General features: G+C 36.3%; 1 protein-coding gene across 1 annotated transcript in view; it reads left to right on the top strand.

The window, feature by feature from the left end:
• Window positions 1–21,050, top strand: part of TMC1 (transmembrane channel like 1) — a gene marked incomplete at its 5' end in the record, with an annotated part of 220,939 nt that overhangs the window by 48,637 nt on the left and 151,252 nt on the right. The window contains one exon of the mRNA XM_031654756.1: window positions 15,647–15,694. Within this exon, the coding sequence (XP_031510616.1) occupies window positions 15,647–15,694 (48 nt within the window). The remainder of the gene's footprint in view (window positions 1–15,646; window positions 15,695–21,050) is intronic.

The following is a 21,050-nucleotide window of genomic DNA, read 5'->3' as shown; positions in this document are numbered from 1 at the left end:
GATATTGAATTTTTAAAAATGGGTTTAGTGTAGTCTAGTCTTACTGTCTGAAACTAGGATGTGGTTTGTTCCAATAACCAAAGTGATTCCATCCCATGTGAGGGAAAAAAGGGATAATGGTGAATTAAAAGCACCTGCATGTATTTGTTGCTCCTTTAGAGGGAGTGTCTCTTCATCAACATTAACTTTCTTTCCTACTTTTGAGCTGGCTGCTAAAAGTCTAGGTTTAGATCTTAATCCATTGTCCTTCCCTGCATGATGTAATGCTTACAATGACAGTCTCAACCCTCTGGCATTTAATGAAGATAAAATTGATTACTTTCGACTGAAGACAAAAAAATCACTTACAATCAGGATACTGAATATATTAGTAAGTACAAGGTCCCAGCTTCTAGTGGACTTGGCAGACTGTCAAGCTCTTACTAAGTGACCCCACCCCATGCCTTTTTGTCCTTTCTGTTGCCACACAATCACGATAATTTGTTCTCTGAATGCCAGAGTACTGCCAAAGAAAGGAATTCTGAAGCTGGCTGAGAGAAATCATGTAAAACTCCCAATCTAGACTCCATTGACTCTTGTCTCTTTTTTTGTATAGAACTGATTTTATAATTTCTGTGGCAATGAAAGATTAGTACCCAAAATGACTGCTAGTCCTTTGTTTATTGATCAGTCTGAGCATGGACTAGAATTCATCCTCTAATTGGTAACAAGAAAAACTTGGATGGGGAAGCACATCATTGGTTAAGGCAGCACAGCAAGTTTGAATTTGGCTGCCTCTACTTTCAATATTGGTTGACGTCAAGAGCAGACATTGGCGTTGGAGTTAAGAGTATCAAGAGAGTTAGTAAGTATGAATTTAGGGTCATATTTTATGCCTGGTCCTTATCTTTTGGTGAAATGATTTCTAATATCATCTCAGACTAAATGATATGGGATATTTCTACCTGCAGATTCTAAGGTATTAAGATAAAGCTCAAAGTAGATATGTTTTCCTTATCTTCCTAAAATTTTAGATTAAAGATGCCAAAAATTTGTGTGTGTATGTGTCAAAGCATTTGAACCGCCCTTGTAGACTATTACAACCTTTGTTCTGTACCAGGCACTGTATTATTATTATTTTTTTAATTAATTAATTTTTATTATACTTTAAGTTCTAGGGTACATGTGCACAACGTGCATGTTTGTTACATATGTATACATGTGCCATGTTGGTGTGCTGCACCCATTAACTCGCCATTGACATTAGGTATAGCTCCTAATGCTATCCCTCCCCCCCGACCCCACAACAGGCCCCAGTGTGTGATGTTCCCCTTCCTGTGTCCAAGTGTTCTCCTTGTTCAATTTCCACCTATGAGTGAGAGCATGCGGTGTTTGGTTTTCTGTTCTTGCAATAGTTTGCTGAGAATGATGGTTTCTAGCTGCATCCATGTCCCTATAAAGGACACGAACTCATCCTTTTTTATGGCTGCATAGTATTCCATGGTGTATATGTGCCACATTTTCTTAATCCAGTCTGTCATTGATAGACATTTGGGTTGGTTCTAAGTCTTTGCTATTGTGAATAGTGCCGCAATAAACGTATGTGTGCAGGTGTCTTTATAGCAGCATGATTTATAATCCGTTGGGTACATACCCAGTAATGGGATGGCTGGGTCAAATGGTATTTCTAGTTCTAGATCCTTGAGGAATCGCCACACTGTTTTTCACAATGGTTGAACTAATTTGCAGTCCCACCAACAGTGTAAAAGTGTTCCTATTTCTCCACATCCTTTCCAGCACCTGTTGTTTCCTGAGTTTTTAATGATCGCCATTCTAACTGGTGTAAGATGGCATCTCATTGTGGTTTTGATTTGCATTTCTCTGATGGCAAGTGATGATGAGCATTTTTTTCATGTGTCTGTTGGCTGCATAAATGTCTTCTTTTGAGAAGTGTCTGTTCATATCCTTTGCCCACTGTTTGATGGGGTTGTTTGTTTTTTTCTTGTAAATTTGTTTGAGTTCTTTGTAGATTCTGGATATTAGCCCTTTGTCAGATGAGTAGATTGCAAAAATTTTCTCCCATTCTGTAGGTTGCCTGTTCACTCTGATGGTAGTTTCTTTTGCTGTGCAGAAGCTCTTTAGTTTAATTAGATCCCATTTGTCAATTTTGGCTTTTGTTGCCATTGCTTTTGGTGTTTTGGACATGAAGTCCTTGCCCATGCCCATGTCCTGAATGGTATTGCCTAGGTTTTCTTCTAGGGTTTTTATGGTTTTAGGTCTAACTTTTAAGTCTCTAATCCATCTTGAATTAATTTTCGAATAAGGTGTAAGGAAGGAATCCAGTTTCAGCTTTCTACATATGGCTAGCCAGTTTTCCCAGCACCATTTATTAAATAGGGAATCCTTTCCCCATTTCTTGTTTTTGTCAGGTTTGTCAAATATCAGATGGTTGTAGATGTGTGGTATTATTTCTGAGGGCTCTGTTCTGTTCCATTGGTCTATATCTCTGTTATGGTACCAGTACCATGCTGTTTTGGTTACTGTAGCCTTGTAGTATAGTTTGAAGTCAGGTAGTGTGATGCCTCCAGCTTTGTTCTTTTTGCTTAGGATTGTCTTGGCAATGTGGGCTCTTTTTTGGTTCCATATGAACTTTAAAGCAGTTTTTTCCAATTCTGTGAAGAAAGTCATTGGTAGCTTGATGGAGATGCCATTGAATCTATAAATTACCTTGGGCAGTATGGCCTTTTTCACGATATTTATTCTTCTTATCCATGAGCATGGAATATTCTTTCAATTGTTTGTGTCCTCTTTTATTTCATTGAGCAGTGGTTTGTAGTTCTCCTGGAAGAGGTCCTTCACATCCCTTGTAAGTTGGATTCCTAGGTATTTTATTCTATTTGAAGCAATTGTGAATGGGAGTTCACTCATGATTTGGCTCTCTGTTTGTTTGTTATTGGTGTATAAGAATGCTTGTCCCTGTCTCTACTAAAAAATACAAAAAACTAGCCCGGCAAGGTGGCGGGCGCCTGTAGTCCCAGCTACTTGGGAGGCTGAGGCAGGAGAATGGCATAAACCCGGGAGGCCGAGCTTGCAGTGAGCTGAGATCCAACCACACGCACTCCCAGCCTGGGCGACAAACAGACTCCATGCCTCAAAAAATGCTTACGTGATTTTTGCTGTTGATTTTTGTCTGAACTGCAGTTCATATCGGCTTAAGGAGATTTTTGGGCTGAGATGATGGGAGTTTTCTAAATAACAATCATGTCGTCTACAGAAACAGGGACAACTGACCCTCTTTCTAATTAGATACTGCTGTTCTTTCTCCTTTGTTGCTGGCGGCACTTTAACACTATGTTGAATAGGTGAGAGAGGGCATCCCTGTCTTGTGCCAGTTTTCAAAGGGAATGCTTCCAGTTTTTGCCCATTTGGTATGATATTGGCTGTGGGTTTGTCATAAATAGCTCTTATTATTTTGAGATACATTCCACCAATACCAAACTTATTGAGAGTTTTTAGCATGAAGGGCTGTTGAATTTTGTCAAAGCCAGGCATGGTATTATGTATATTGCATGTATTTATTATTATATTTAGTTCTCACAGCAACCCTATACAATAATTACAATTCCTTCCTTTCACTAAGGCATAGGGAGTTTAAATAAATTAGCCACTGTACAGGATGGCATAAAATTGTAGCAGAGCCAAAACTCAAACATGTCTCTGTCTGACTCAAAAACATAGTCTCATTCTCCAAGAGCCAGGCAACAACCTGAAAGCTCTGAGTTGACTTTTCTTGTTTTGTGGATGAATGCAATCATCTCAGGACCCAGATAAACAGAAGTCCTTCTTTCTTATTCGTATTTCTCAGTACTAGGCCAGTCAGGACAAACTCTGTTCTCCATGGCCACGATCTTGAAGAAATTCAGATTCATCCAAAGGAAATCAGGTATTGAAACATGTGTTTATGTGTATTGATTAATCTTCTGCCTGTTCTAGAAACATTTGAAGAAATGTAACAGAAACCAAATATCCTGAAACTCCCTAATGAACCTGATCTCTCTCTCTCTGTCTTTCTTTTTCTCTCTCATAGGTCTTTTGCCTGTATTTCTCTGGTAGAATTTACTAAATAATTACATAATGTGTCTTTTTATTGTACTTGACTGTTTTCATCAAGGTAATCTTGAGGGCAGAGACTTCTTTTGTTAGCCAGGGCACTCTAGTTGAACAGAAATTACACACACACACACACACACACAGGAACTGGCTCATGGTGGCTAAAAAGTCTCAAAATCTGCAGGCCAAAGGCTTGAGAACCAGGAGTCCTGATGGTGTAAGTTCCACTCAGAGTCTGAAGGGAGGAGAAGACAGATGTCCCAGCTCAGAGACCTTTAGGCAGAGAGAAAATTCTGTCTTGCTCAGCCTTCAGTTCTTTTCAGGCCTCCAGTGGATTAGATGAGGCTCACTGACACTGGGGAAGGAATCTGCTTTCCTCAGTCTACCAATGCATAGGTTAATCTCATTCAGCAACATCCTCACAGACACACCCAGAATAATCTTTCACCAAATATCTAGACACTTTGGCCCAGCCAAATCGACACATAAAATTCACTTCCACACTTTCTTACTAATCCATGCATTCTCTCCAATATGGGGCACTGGGCCTTGCAAGGAGTAAGTGCTCCATACATATTTACTAAATGACAAGCAATGAGATTATCCTTAGCCTATGACTTAGATATAGACAATCAATTATTAATACCCTATCATTTTTCCCCACTCTGAGAACCCAAACTGAAAAATGTTGGGATTACCTCTTTTCACAATATGAATGCATACTCAAGTTTTGACCTTCCCTGTCTGTTCCTGTTTAGTATTCATGCTGGCTTAACTCATTGATTGATCAAGTAACCATTGAGCATATGCTGTGTTAACACTCTGAACAAGATCCTGTGAGAGGTGCTAATATGAATGGTGTTTAGCCGGATAAATAAAGTGTGGCAAACCTGTGAGTTCAGACTCATGCCTATGGGTTTGAATTCTAGTTCTGCCACTTTCTTACTGTGCAGACTTTAGCAAGTCAGTTATTGTTTGTGAGCCTCAGTTTTCTCACTAGTAAAGTAGTGTGAGTTATAACTATCATATTATATCATTACAAGCATAAAATGAAATAAGAGTACTTGGCACAAAGAAGGATCTTAATTTTTAGCTTTTAAAAAAAACTATATATGTTTATATGCCATATGTACATATATTCTCAATTCTATTATAGACTATATTTATTATGTTTTTCATAGTCATTAGTTTCACTTAGGAATTGGTTGACCCTTGTGAGATACATGGTTTGACCACTTTTGACCTTGATATTCTTCAGAAAATAAGACAATTAGAAATCTCTGATTGTAATTTTGATGTAAAATATTTTATAATCACGGCTAAAATGATCCCAGGAGTGGAATCATACACATAAATTCTTTTCTTTATTCTAATAATATTGCTGTTAGTGTCTATGCCGAGCACGTATGTTATATGTTGAGACAAAAAATTCTTTGTATGTTTGTTTATAACATTCCCAGCTCTTATTCCACTGAAGTCTATATTTACCTAGTTTCTTTCTTTTGTTTTCCTCTAACATTCATGCTATTTTAAACAATGTTCTTTCATTTGCAAGCCCCCAGTCAGTTTGGCCCCAAAGACTTTCAGTTTGCCCTTGCTACTCATAAGCATACTTACGACAATGCATGCCTCCCATTCTTTTCTTATATTTACAACAATCTTTTTATTGAGACAAATGCGTTCACGTTTTTCATGCTTGTGTTTAAGATCTCACTGAGTTCAGCAAAAGATATTAAACATAATTATCTGCTTTCTCTTTTTCCCTCAAGACTTTCTTTTTCTCTAGACCTTTATTTCCTAACTCCAGAGTATTTGCCCAGGTCTATAGGCCCCTCTCTCTTTTGCTTTCTTACCACTCCATCCACTTTCTTCTGTTTCCTATTGTCCAACTGGCTTCACTTACACAAAAACATTTGTTATTTGTACAAAGTGCAACATATAATTGTCCTACTGTATTTGGTTGCTATAACAAAATACCATAGACTAGGTTGCTTATAAACAACAGATATTTATTTCTCATAGTTCTGGAGGTGGGAAAGTTCAATATCCAGGTACTACTGGCAGATTTGGTATCTGGTGAGAGCCTACATTCTGGTTCATAGACAGCATTCCATTTGTTGTGTCTCCATATGGCAGAATGAATAAAGTTTCTGGAGTCTTCTTTATAATGGCACTAATCCATTCATGAAGGTTTCATCCCATGACCTAACAATACTGTTGTATTGGGGGTTATCTTGCAACATATGAATTTTGGGGAACATAAACTTGCAACATATGAATTTTGGGGAACATAAACTTGCAACATATGAATTTTGGGGAACATATGAATTTTTGGGTAACATAGGCAGTGAAGCAGGAAATTTTCCCTGACCCCTTCATGGGCAGGAACTGGATACTGCCTATTTCACAGAGGTCTTATCAGATAATAAAATTCTCCATTAAATGGCAAAACAAATAACTATTTGGGATTCCTGGGTCTGTGGTGCCTACTCTTCCAAAATGAGATTATTAAGGCTAATATATTCTCTGACTCTGTGTATACAAAGACAGGGGGCAGAAATAATATTGCTAGCCAGTCCACATACCTCAATCACATTTAATTTCACAAAATTTACTTCTAATAAGCATTGTTCCAACTAACAAACCATCTGGTGCTCGTCTAGAGATGGCTGAAGTGTACCTGATTCCAGTATTTTAGGTGTTAAATCTCCGTTCTAACATTGTGAATCCTTAACTGGAGTATTCAAATATTAACTAGCTTCCTCTAGGATATAAATTAATATGTGTACCACAGTCTATGTGAATTATTTTAATTATATTACAGGCCATACACAAATTATATATAGGTTTAGTCTTTCTGAGTATTGCAAGTTGAGTCTGTGAGAGAAAAAGTTAGGATGAATTGAGAATAACTAGAATTCAGAATTATTTTTCATTAAGTGATGACTGTTAACTCATATTCCTGGCTAGGTAGCAAGTCCTATGAAGTGTGATTTTCTCCTAACAGCTAAAGAGCGGGAAAAAAAAAATGGATTTATTCTAGTTAATGACTTGCTTTTACTATTTTTATTAAAAAAATGAAGTAAATTGTTTCATTTTTCTTGGTGCTATTGCTATTTTGTCAGGAAGATAGATCTTCCAAATTTTAGGAAACTCTGAATCTAAATCCTATATTGCTCTCACTTCCTTTTTCTCTTTGTCTCTCTTCTGTTGTAGCCCTTCCCTCACTGCTAAGCCTTCATCCTGACTCTACCCTGCCCCCACTGCCTTTTGTTCTTCAGAAGACACTCATTAACATTTGCTAATGTATGCTAATGAGCAATAATTAGCATCTCTAATGTGAACAAAAGCAGTGCTACAAAGGAAGGGTAAAGATGTGTACAGAGTTCAGCCAGCCTTTTATGCTTCTTTATGCCTTAGGAACAATCCTCTTCTTTCAGTTCTTTCACAATTCTTTAGTGTTTTTTGTTTGTTTCATTTTGTTTGCTTATCCGTGAACCCTGACAACCATTCTTCTTCTTGAGTTGGAATATTGCAAAAATGCTGTGGAGGACAGAAAGATTCCTTTTTGTCCTAAATAATCCGAGGATATAAGCCTAGCTGCTAAGAGGTTATAATGCACATTTGTATCTTCATCTGGTTGTTATCTTGGTATCCTGTTACTAGCAAAGATTTTTAACCAGAAAGCCTCATACAAGATAATGTATTTCATTTTACAACACTTATTTACAGTGGTTGCCCTTTACGGTGGTAATTGCAATGTGAAAGCATACACTCTGAATATATATTATGACAGCATGGTTAAATAAGAAATGTTCCCTCCCTCAAACAATCTAAATGCAAACAAAATGCAAGACTCACCACTTACTTTTTCATAACCACAGAGGGCTCTAAATGTTTTTGTAAATAGCTATTTATTTATTGAATATGTATAGTTTTTTTTTGAAAAGGCCAACCCTCCAAACCACATAGAATAAGAGCTGTTTTTGTTCTTTCTGTAGACTGATGGTGTCATGAAATACCTAATTGCAGTTTCTCACAAATACTCCAGCATGTAATTTGCCATTTGCAGAACCAGGCTTCACATTTCATATTTGCTCTTTCAGCTCAGGAGTGGTAGAATCTGGAAACATATCAGCAACCCACTTCACTCAGCCTGTGTTTAATTATAATTTCACGTACAATAAAAGCAGAAGGAAAACGTGCAAAAAAATTGGTGTGCATCCCTTTCCCCTCCGTCTTACGTATATAAAAAAGATTTATTTCCATTGTAAAAGGATAGAATGGGGATCTTTATTTTGAGTAGATTTTCTATTTTTATTCTTTCTGTTCGCCTCAGAGTTAGTGTCCTCTGTGACCTCGGAGTAAAATGTGTTTCTCCGTAGGCTTCATCCTGTTCTATTTATCAACTATATTGTATTTATCAACTATTTTATATTGTGTTTTTAATAAAGCAGACATCAGCAGCTATTTGTTTTCTGCCTCTGAGGGCCCAAAGAGTCTCAAAAAATGAATGTAATCTAGAAGGAAAAACATTGAAGAGTGACAGCTATTATAACAGTTGCAATTTTTGCCTGCCTCCCTCTTTTGGATTGGTGAGTCCTACCAAAAACCAAAACTATTATTCTCTTTGTAATTTTGAAACCACAGAGATTGAAAATAACTATTTAGTAGCTCCAAGATATTATAATGTTTGAAAATATGACCAGTTTTGGGGGCATTTGTTACACAAGTTTCCAGTAGGGTATTTTTGAATGTCTGTGCCCTCTGGTTTTCACAAAACTGATCTTAAGGAAGATAAGATACTGGTACACATAGAAGAAATATCAGCCTAGGTCTGTCTCATTAAATCTTGTCCCCAGATACTTTGATGATATTTAAGTGTGATGATCTCATTCTGTGTTTCTCACTCCTGATAAGTTTTTAAATGTCTTATCGCTTACAGGTTTATTAAGGTATTTGATTTATATAAGAACTAAATATTCTGTTCATTCAGTGGCTTTTGAGATATGTTTAATTCCATTATTTGAAGGACTTGGGATTGTTATAAACAAATGGCACGAGCTTCTTTTTATCTTGACCTAGAAGTAGCAAAAATAAAGGGAGCTGCTTTGTTAACCTGAGCGAGATTTAATAATCTTGGGTATATTTTATTCTAGAGTAAGAAGAATTGCATCCCTTTATTTTTATTCAGTTTTGTAGACAGTAGCTTCTGTTCCCTACTTCACAACCACCAATAGTGTTATCATAAATTCAGAGAGTTGGGCGGTATTAGTCCATTTTTGCAGTGCTATAAAGAACTACCTGAGACAGGGTAACCTGTAAAGAAACTAGGTTTAATTGGCTCATGGTTCTGCAGCCTGTACAGAAAGCATGGCTGCTTTCTGCTATCCAGCCCCCTCATGGCGGCCTGGGGAAACTTACAATCATGGCAGAAGGCAAAGTTGAGGAAGGAGGCACCTCCTACATGGCCGGAGCAGGAGGAAGAGAGAAGGGGAAGGTGCTACACACTTAAACAACAAGATCTTGTGATAACTCACTATTCCAAGCACAGCAAAGGGAAAGTCTGTGCCCATGATCCAGTCATCTCCCATCAGGCACCTCTTCCAACACTAGAGATTACAATTAGATATGAGATTTTGGCAGGGACACAAATTTGAACCATATCATGGGCCATTCTCTTTATGGAGATGATGCCTGAATATGATTCGGTGACCCAATCTAGCATCCAAGTGGCTCATTGTTGGGCAATTCTTCTTTAGTCTTCTTTAGGGCTAACTTTACCCATTCCTTTTAAAATTTGGATTGATTTACTTTTTGTTTGGTTTTAAGAAAAGCAAAATATCTACGTGCTGTTCTTGGCCTACATTATATACATATACATACATATACATGTATAATTTTCTTCATATCAAAATATGCATCCCCATCATTCTTATTGCTCTAATCAGAAATTAGTAATTTGAGGGGCAACTGAATGACCTTATACCTAGAATTTTCAGAGTATAATATTACACAGTGTGTATTCATAAGAATGCTGCCTTTTAAAGAGATTTTTTAATATCATAGCTTATTTTTTATAGTTTCGCTGGTCTCTTTTCCCTCTTCTCTCTTTTCTTTCCCCCTGAGAAGAGAGATTTCATGTTTTTGTTAAGGGGCTCATAATTTCCTTATAGAATATGACAAATTTCAGTTTGGAATACAGTATCTTAAAAAAATTATTTTATTCACATTTTCTATCTTTTCACCTTCAAATTCTTGTTAAAGCAAAGTATTAATAGTACAGATAGCTGAAGGTGGTCTGACTTTAGTTAACGTGAGGTTACACATAATATGTACATATATTAAAAATATTTATCATATGTAGCAAGACAAAAATGCAAAATTTTGCTTTATATTTATTCTTTTCCATTATCATTTACTGTAATTCTCACCCCATATTTATTCTTTTACTTCTCTTTCTGTTTCTCTCCTTTCTCCTCTCATTCTTTTTCTTTCTTGTCTTCTGCCTACCCCATCTTTTTTTTTTTTAATTAATAAATGTATTTTTTTAATTATACTTTAAGTTGTAGGGTACATGTGCACAACGTGCAGGTTTGTTACATATGTATACATGTGCCATGTTGGTGTGTTGCACCCATTAACTCGTTATTTACATTAGGAATGTCTCCTAATGCTATTCCTCCCCACTCACCTGACCCCACAACAGGCCCCCGTGTGTGATGTTCCTCTTCCTTTGTCCAAGTGATCTCATTGTTCAATTCCCATCTATGAGTGAGAACATGCGGTGTTTGGTTTTCTGTCCTTGGGATAGTTTGCTGAGAATGATGGTTTCCAGCTTCATCCATGTCCCTACAAAGGACATGAACTCATCCTTTTTTATGGCTGCATAGTATTCCATGGTGTATATGTGCCACATTTTCTTTTCTTTTTTTTTTATTATTATTATACTTTAAGTTCTAGGGTACATGTGCATAACATGCAGGTTTGTTACATATGTATACTTGTGCCATGTTGGCGTGCTGCACCCATCAACTCGTCAGCACCCATCAACTCGTCATTTACATCAGGTATAACTCCCAATGCAATCCCTCCCCTACCCCATCTTTTAGTTCCATACTTTTGAATTCCTATAGTGGACTCAAATATAAGCAAGAGGTGGTATATTAGTAAGTTGTTCAGTCTTTTAACAATGTATCAGTCAGAGAATCACAGCCCAGGGATAAACCAAAAGCAGAAATAAAACTGAGGAATTAATAATCTAATTCATGTTGTTTGCTTTACATTATAGCTGGTTCATTTCATAGCCTACATCTTCAATTTCTCAATTCTTATTAGGTCTTTCTTATCAGCATATAAGAACATTCTATCTAGCGAAAATAGCTGTATCCGCTTACTCATTGCCCATCAGCTCATAAAGCCACTTGAATTCAGCTTTTTGCCCACACAACTGCACTAAACCTATGCCTGGAAGATGAAGATCATCAATATCTCTACATTGTCAGATCCAGTGGTCAATTTTCAGTCCTCAATGTACTTAGCAACTTACGATACATCTCTGATGCACATCTTCCGCCATCCGCAATCTCCGACTTTCCTTCTACTTAAGAGCTGATTGTTCATTTTTAGTCTCTTCAGTTTGTTCTTCTCCTGTTCCTCACCATTTTGAGTCTCCTTTTTCTGTTTTGTTTACACTCATTTTCTTTGTTATCTCATCTGGTCTTATGGCTTTAAATACAATGTATATGTTGATGATTCCCTGATTCATATTTCCAGTCCAGACGTTTCTTCTGAACTCCAGGCTCAAATATTCAACTGTCTACTTAATGTCATGCTTGGATGTCTAGATGGCACCTGAAATCCAATGGGTCTGATTAAACTCCTGAACTTCAACAGCTCCTACCTAAGCTATTCTCCCTACAGTCTTCCATCTTCTTTTCCTGCAGTTCCATTCTTCAGGTGCTCAAGCAAAGTACCCGTGGTTATCCTTGATTTCTCTATTTCTCTCACATCCCACAGGGATGACATGGGTTCATTTATGCCTGTCATGTCATTGATTAACATCCCTGTCAAGAAAGTTTAGTCTGAGGTAAAAACATGCAATTTTTATGAGAAGGGTCAATGTTGACATTTCTTATACACAAAAAAGAATCCTGAGAAGAAACACAAAAAAGCTAAATAATACATTGCTGTTGTAGCTCAAGTAGACTGAATAAGATACCCATACCTAATCTTGAAACTTGTTATAAAGTCTTTTTTTTTTTTTTTTTTTAAGAAGGAGTCTCACTTTGTGGCCCAGGCTGGAGTGCAGTGGCATAATCTCAGCTCACTGCAACCTCTGCCTCCTGGGTTCAAGTGATTCTCCTGACTCAGCCTCCTGAGTAGCTGCGATTGTAGGCTCCCACCACCACACCCAGCTAATTTTTGTATTTGTAGTAGAGGCAGGGTTTCACCTAGTTGTCCAGGCTGGTCTTGAACTCCTGACCTCAAGTGATCTGCCCACCTCGGCCTCCCAAAGTGCTGAGATTAGAGGCATGAGCCACTGTGCCTGGCCTATAAAGTCATTCTTTTATGTCAAATAGTAAGACTCATTAAAGGCAGTGGTATTTTCTTTTACTGTCTACAAACCCCTATTCAAGAGCATTTTCTCTGTATTCCTTTGTGATCACACAATAAACGGTAATTCAATAAGTGAATTTTCAGTTTCCAGAATAATAGCTTGGAGCTATAAACATTGCTTCAAGAGGTAAATGTGGGTCAGAGAAAAAGGCAATACCATTCAACTTTTCTGGCCACGTGGTCACTGTGTTATCCTGAAGAAACATAGACTGCTTTCAGTTTTATAGATTAAAAAAGAAGCCCCAGAACAATATCCACTTTTCTGAACGACTCCTATGCCTCTGAAATGTGACATTTTGCTGTTGTTTCTTTTTACTGTTTTTAATTACTGAGTCTATCTGCATGAAATGAGGATCTGGGTTGCCTAGGAGTTCATCTGCTCCTATTGCATATTCCTCTTTTAACTACACATACTTCAATGCAGTTTTGCTCGCTGCCTCCAACATTTTGACAGACTTCCCCTCCTCTTCCTTCACTATCCTCCCATCACTCTCTAGGAGAGAAGGTTATTTTTAAAGTGCATGATCAATAGGCATTGGGGAGCAACTAAGGCATGAAGAGATCACATGATTGGGAATAAGGTACTAGGGACTGCTGGGAGAAGCAATGGCAACAGGCCACCTCAGAGATTGTCTGAGAAAGGAAAGATGGTTTGTAGCTCCCATTCAAGTATTTTGAGTTATCTCTTTGCACAGGTTTTTGTCTTGGAGGGGGTTCTTAACATGGTTCTTTAGCATTGCTTTAGGTTGAAGGAGATATAGGCCAGTGCTGATAGTTACTTTTCAGGCCAAATAATGTTCCATTAAAATCGAGCTTGGTCTCAGGATCTTGATAGTGTCTTAAATCTCCTGGTCATAGTGCTTCTATTTAGTTCTTAATGCTGATGACGCCTTTGCTGAGGGTTTGAATCAAGAACAAAACAAGAATTATCACAATGACTATAAAAAAATGACTGTTCCATGATCAGACAAAGGACTACTGTTAAGCAAAGAAGGCACCTAAGGAGAACGTGGAGACGATCAGGCACAGACCAGAATCACTATTGGAAAACCAACTCAAGAGGAGGGAATGGGTCATTTCTGCAGCTTTCTTCATTGCATCACTGGGAAATCATAGCTGTGTTTTAGTTCTCTACTTGCCATCACAGGGAATGTCTTCCCTTACGGACTTTTAAGTTTTATTTAATGGTTATTTATAACTATTCTTTCTGTGCCAGAGAAGATGATTCATGATTCCAGTCCTGCTTTTTCTCTCCCTTGGTTATTAGAGGAAACTGAGTTGTTGCTTATCTCTTCAGCTTGGGATACCTTATTCTGCTCTTTTTATTTAATATATAATCCTTCCTAAAGATTTGCTTATATTTTTGTTCATTTAGTAGATTTTTCTATTTTATTTAATTGACTTTATATTATCACATTCTAGTGAAATAATCATTAGAAATCAGCCTAATACATTGTGCAAATGTTTTAAAAATTTGCTTTGGCTATGCATATTGCAAAGTAGGCTGTGGGTCAGCATTTGCTATTTGTCCTCAGCTGTTTCTTCTTTATATATAGCTGATAAGACCCTGCTCCAATGCTAATCTTATATCATTAAAATTCTTTCCTACAGAATCCTTCTTTGACTGAAGAAGCTTAGTGGTGACATTAATTGCAAATAAAAGACCATGACCTATTGTAGAATGTGGAATATCTCCTTAGAAGTGTCTGCCTTCATTATTGCAAACTCTCAGTAGTGACATAAAGATCTTTGTCCTGTGTAGATTCAGTTGCAGCCAGCAACAGAAGGCATATGTTCACTCTGAACAAAAGAACATTTATTTTCACATTCTGTGGCTGATGTTGAGTGATAACATTTTTGCATATCCTAAATTTTTTTACCCAGATGCTGTTTAAAGGCAAAAAGTGCTTTTACAATAATCTTCTTTGTGAATGGAATTTACACTCTTGGTATGTGTTGCCTTTTCAATATGCCTGTCAAGTTCTGAATAATAACCTTTGACAGTGAGTGAACAGAAACATTGTTTGTCATCTTTGCTTTTTTGGACAAATGCCATTCCACCTTAAATAAAAATATGATAAAGTTCATGTTTTATAAGCAAATTAATAGACTTTGGTTTTTAACAAATATTCTAATTTTTCTAAGGCAAGAAACCTGTGGTGAATGAACATTAAGTTGACAAGAAAAAAAATTTGCCAGTAAACATATTTTTCATATTACTGTAGCATTAAAAATTTTGTAAAACTTTTATATGTCTTTATAAAAATGAAGCAAAGCTAAAAACAAGATGCTATATGGGGTGAGGAATAAACAGAAAAAGGGTCCTTTGTCTTGGAAAGAACTGTAAAATCACCTATCTCCATATTGCCAAAGGGAATCACATATTGGGAAATTTAGGCTATATTAATATAATACCTATAAAATAATTGAAACAGAAAAGATCTGGCTTTAAGCATTTTTCTAAAGACTTTTTCATACTTGGTAAAAATGGTTGAAATAAATTATTCTCTAGTTTTATGTAGTTAATTTGGTTATTAACCTAATTGGTATGGGCATGTGGATATAGCTTTATTAACAATTCAATTTCTCGTGAAATAAAATAACCCAACAAACCCCAACTCTACCTATTGCAATACAGAATTCATTTTGGTTGAAGTTATTTTGAATTGAGCTGATAACTTATAACTTTGAATGGAGCTTATAACAGTTATGTTTTGCAAATCCCTGAAGATTATGAAATAGAAAAATCTTTGCATGGCATTGTATAAGATGCTGTAGCTGTATATCTTTAATAAATCGTGCTCATTTTCACAAGTTTATGGAAAAATTGTATTAACTGCACAAAAATGTTATGATAAAAACAATAAAAGTAAAAACTACTTACTAACAATTGTACAGGCATTTAAATAATTGCTGTACTGTTTTCTTTCCTCAACAGTACAAATCAAAGTGGAGGAAAAAGAAGACGAGACAGAGGAAAGCTCAAGTAAGTGGTGATGGGCCCACTTGGGATATGTTTCCTATGGAATACCTGTAAATTCAAGGAATTTATCCTCTTATCTTGTGGACTTGAGCTACCACATATAAGCAGAAGTGTGTGTGGATAACTTTTGATGGTCTCACAGGAGGAATCAAGTTCAGCAAACAGAATCCCCACTCTAGATTCCATCCAGTTGGCATTGTAGGGGCCAAGACCGTGGTCCCTTGAATGTTTGCTGAAAAATCAACAAGCAAAAGGCATATTAATAGGAGAAAAGGCATATAATGTCTTGGAACATGTATTCATTAAAGCCTTAGGATGAAGACCCAAAGATAGAGAAAATTGTTCATTTTAATGCTTAGGTTCAACAAAGTATGGACAGCAGTATAGAAATATGATTGGACAAAAAGGGTATAATCTAATGTTTACACACTGAGTGGGGAAATGCAACAAGGCCTGTCTGCCTAGATTCTTCTTGGCCTCTCTAAGCACGCATTTCTTTCTTCTGGGTGTGGGACAGGACCCTCTTTGGAATGAGGGTCTTATGATCTACACTCAAACAAGGTAGGGCGAATGATTTCTTGATGACCAATTTTTACACAGACAGGCAGAGGGAATGTTAGAGTAGTATTTTTAGGTTTTATGCATTTGAGGAGAATGTTTATTCTGCTGCTATTGGGTAGAATGTTCTGTGTATGTCTGCTAAGTCTATTTGATCTATAATGTTGTTCATGTCTGCTGTTTTCTTATTGATTTTCTGTCTAGATGTTCTATCCATTATGGAATGTAATGTAGGGTATTGAAGTTTCCTACTATAATTATATTGCTGTATGTTTTCTCTCCTGAGTTTGATTAATGTTTACTTTATATATTTAGGTGCTTTTGATGTTGGATGCATATATACTTATAATTGTGATATCTTCCTGGTAAATTGACCCTTTTATTACTATATAATGCCCTTATTTGTTGCTTATGGCAGATTTATACTAAAAGTTTATTTTGCCCAATATAAGTATAGCCACCCCTGTTCTTTTTTAGCTACCATTTGCATGGCATATCATTTTCCATTCCTTCACTTTCACCCTGTGCGTGTCCTTAAATCTAAAGTGAGTCTTTTGTAGTTAGCATATAGTTGGACCTTGTTTCTTTTCTTTGGTTTGTTTTTTAATTCATTCAGCCACTTTACGTCTTTTGATTGGGAAGTTCAATCCACTTAAATTTAAAGTTATTACTGACAGAGCAAGATTTACTTTTGCCTTTTTGTTCATTGTTTTCTGTTTTAAAGCTCTTTTGTCCCTTTTTTATCTCATGCTATTCTCTTTTATATTTTATTGATTTTTATTACAGTGATACACTTTGATTCCTTTCTTTTTTTCTTTTGTGTATCTTCTATAGAAATTTTATTGTGGTTACCATGGGACTTAAGTTCAACATCTTATAATTATAAAAGTCCTATTTTAGGCAGAAAACAGTTTAACCTCAATTGCATACTAAAACTCTACACTTTTACTTTCCCTGACACTTAATGTTATTGATGTATTGATTTATATATTTTTATATTATGCATTCATTAACATATTTTTATAGCTACTTTTAATACTTTTGAACTTTTAAAATAAAATTAAAAGTTATCAATACACTGTCATTAAAGTATTATAGTATCGTGTATTTGTCTATATATTTACCTTTACCAGAGAGTTTTATATTTTCATGTGATTTTGTCTTGCTCTTTAGTGTCCTCTCATTTCAACTTGAAGAACTTCCTTTAGCATTACTTCTAAGAAAAGTCTAGGGGTGATTAACTTAGGTTTTGTTTGTCTGAGAGTCTTTATTTATCCTTCATTTATAAAGGATAGACTTGCTGAGCATAGTATTCTTTGTTGGCAGGTTTTTTCTTTTCAGCACTTTGAAAATATCATCCTACTTTCTTCTGGCCTGCATAGTTTCTGCTAAGAAATCACTGATAGTCTTATGAAGGTTTCCTTGTACATGACAAGTTGCTTTTCTGTTTCTTTCAAAATTCTGTCTTTATCTTTGACTTCTGGCAATTTAGGTATAATATGTCTTGATGTGGATTTATTTGGGTTCATATAATGTAGGATCTGTGGGCTTCAGAATCTGAAGGTCCATTTCCTTCCCCAGATTTGGGAAGATTTTGTCTATTACTTTCTTTGAATAGTCTTTGTGTCCTTTTCTTTCTTTTATTGTCCTTCAGAACTCCCATAGTGTATATATTGGTCTGCTTGTTGAAACCTCATAAAACTTTCTTCACTTTTTCTTATTCTTTTTATGGTTTTGCTCTGCTAACTATTTCAAACATCCTATTTTTCAGTTTGGTAATTCTTTCTTTTGCTTGATTGAGTCTGCTGTTGGACCTCTGTAGTGAATTTTTGTTACTGTATTCTTCAGTTATTGTGTTAAGTTATTGTCTTGTATTCTTCAATATTTATCTCTGGTTATTTTTATATTTTTATTTCTATGTTGAAATTCTCACTTTGTTCATGCATTTTTCTTCTGAATTTGTTGAGCATCTTTATGAGTTGTTTTTAATAGTCTGTTAAGTAATTAATATATCTCCATTATATTAGGGCTTGTTTCTGGAGCTTTATCTTCTTCTCTTGTTTGGGGCATGTTTTCCCATTTCTTTATTTTTCTTGATTATTTTTGTTTGTTTTGGCATCCATATATTAGAAAAAACAGATTCCTTTCCCAGCCTTCAGGAGAAGGACCAGCCTTGTACAGGAGAAGACTTTCACCAATGAGGCAGGCCAGAGATTCTTGGGCCTCTCAAACATTTCGTGTGTATGCATCCTCTCTGGACTTGTGTGTCTAGGGAGGACACACAAAATCCCTCAATAAGAGGGATTTTTCAGCTGACCTTTTTCTTTTTAAGAATTCATAATCTCTTGTTCCCTCCAGTATTCTTCTGTCATAACATGTGCCTTCTGGGGAAGCAGCATGTCCTGAGTTCTTTTTTTTGTTTCCGGTGGCCCCCAGGCATCAACAGTATGCTGGGTCCTGTCCATGCTCTGAGACTGGCCATTCCCTTAGGCAGCCTCCTGAAAAGTCTGAACATTGGGTATATATTTCAGTCTTTTCTTTCCCATTTCAGGGGCAAGTCAAGAACTGGAATTCTTGCCAATTATGTATGTCATGCTGAACTGGGTGGGGAAAGGAGCTCTGGTGAATGAGTACAAACTAGTTCAAAATGTCACCTTTGTTCTCCGTGGCCCTGGACCATCTAGAATATAATGGGTCCTATTAGTGCTCTAGGAGACAAGTGGGACAGAAGCCAGTCCAGTCATCCTTTCCAAAAGTTGGAGGGAGTGTTGGTTACACTATCCAACTGTTTCTCCCCAGAGAGGTGCAGATTTGGTGTTTATCATCTGGTTACTCTGTGCTAAGTTGGGGGAGGGGCTACTGTGAGTGAGGCATACTATTCAAATGGCTATCTTTGCTCTCATTGGTTCCCAACCAGAGGTCTTTTCCTGTCAATACTCAGATTCTGGCAAGACAGAAACCAGTCCTTTGGGAACCCCCAGAAAAATCAGAATGTTGGACACATGGTTAAGTTGTTTTCTCCCCTCCCCAGGGAGAAACTAGGAGATGGTGGGTTCTTCCCAATTGTATGGAGTTGTGTTAGCAGAGAGGGACTGTGGTATGAGGGTGTGTCAGATTTTTCTACCAGCTACTTAGCTGATTCTGTGTTCATCTAGGGTACAGGTACCTTTCAACTAGTTTCCGAATTTCTCACGAAGGGAGCTTATCTCCACATTGTGGTTGAACTTTTACGTCTGTGGAGGAAAGGAGAGTCCAGGGCTTCCTATTCTCTCATCTTGTTGATGTCATCCCAGTAGTTTAGTTTTAATACAAAAAACACTAAAATTCAGAGCACCTAGTAGCTGCTTGGGTTTGTGAGTTTTTCGTGGGTGAATTGTTTCTCACCTCCTGTCAAGTTTTTGTCCTTTCTTTAATTAGTGACCAATGTGGCTAATAAAAGCTGGGTAAATATTCAGAATGCCACGATGGGGTTCAAATAACATACATTTGCCACAAAATTAAACAAACAGAAACTCATTCTTGATTCGGATGACAGAATATATACAGTTTTCCAAGCCCAGTTAGAAAAGTTATTACAGGTTGGGCGCGGTGTCTCAAGCCTGTAATCCCAGCACTTTGGGAGGCCAAGGCAAGTGAATGACTTGAGGCAAGGAATTCAAGACCATCCTGGCCAACATGGTGAAACCCCATCTCTACTAAAAATACAAAAAATTAGCTGGGCTTGATGGCTTGCACCTGTAGTCCTAGCTACTCAGGAGGCTGACACAGGATAATTGTTTGAACTCTGGAGCTGGAGGTTGCAGTGAGCTGAGATTGTGCTATTGCACTCCAGCCTGGGTGACAGAGCAAAATTGTGTCTCAAAAAAAAAAAAGAAAAAAAAAAAGAAAAGTTATTCTGTTTCTCTCCCTGCTACCTGACATTTAGTAATATAGGTAATATTTAAGTCTTATACCTGAAATATCAATAAAAAAGTTTTAACAAGTGGTAATTAAAGATAATTTTGAAAAAAAAAGGATGACTCACACGTATGTGAAAAGAACATATTTATCTAATAAAACAACTTGTGAGATGCTATAATCAGTTCAAAGGAAAGTCCAAAGAATAGATACGTTTATAGATAATAAATATTGAAATGATTGTACAAATGAAGGCAAAGTTGTTTTTTGAAAGGGGGCTTGTCTCTCCATTGGAAAGAGTTCATTTGTATGTCTACAGATAAAAAGTGTTTTATATTGCTTTATATGGTTATGTATAATTTTCAAAGTTGTCATATAGTTCTCATAAAATCAGAATCAGACAACACAGAAAGGCATACTGTAGATAATTCATAGTTTTCATTGAAATATAATTTTTTCTCCATGGTAGCCTCTATTTAAGAGAATAATGATAACTGTAATATTTAATTTTTTACAATAGTTTATGCTAAATGTTAGAAGAAGTTAGGAGCAATAGAAATGAAACTGAAGTAGTAATATTATGTTATAAACTTTGTGAAGGAAATTTTATCTTTTATCGTAATTATCTCTCTATTCTTTACCTGGAAGCATCCTAAAAAGTTATGAACACATGAGTCTTTCATTGTTAATTGATGATAAAACAAAATAATGCTGTCATTATTCTCAATTTTACATTAAATTTATGTTACCTATTTCTATTCATAAGAAATAAATGATCAAGCAAATGTGTATACTACTATTTTTTTAAAGAAAAGAACAAACATATTTACAAAAAAGGAGAAAAATATTTAGAATCAATAATGAAGAAAATTTAAATTGGGAGGAACCTCAAGGGTTGAATGAA

Source organism: Papio anubis, chromosome 13 (genome assembly GCF_008728515.1).
Source record: "Papio anubis isolate 15944 chromosome 13, Panubis1.0, whole genome shotgun sequence".
NCBI classification, from domain to species: domain Eukaryota; kingdom Metazoa; phylum Chordata; class Mammalia; order Primates; family Cercopithecidae; genus Papio; species Papio anubis.
Note: the sequence above shows the minus strand (reverse complement) of the source record. Positions and strands in the feature narration are given on the sequence as shown.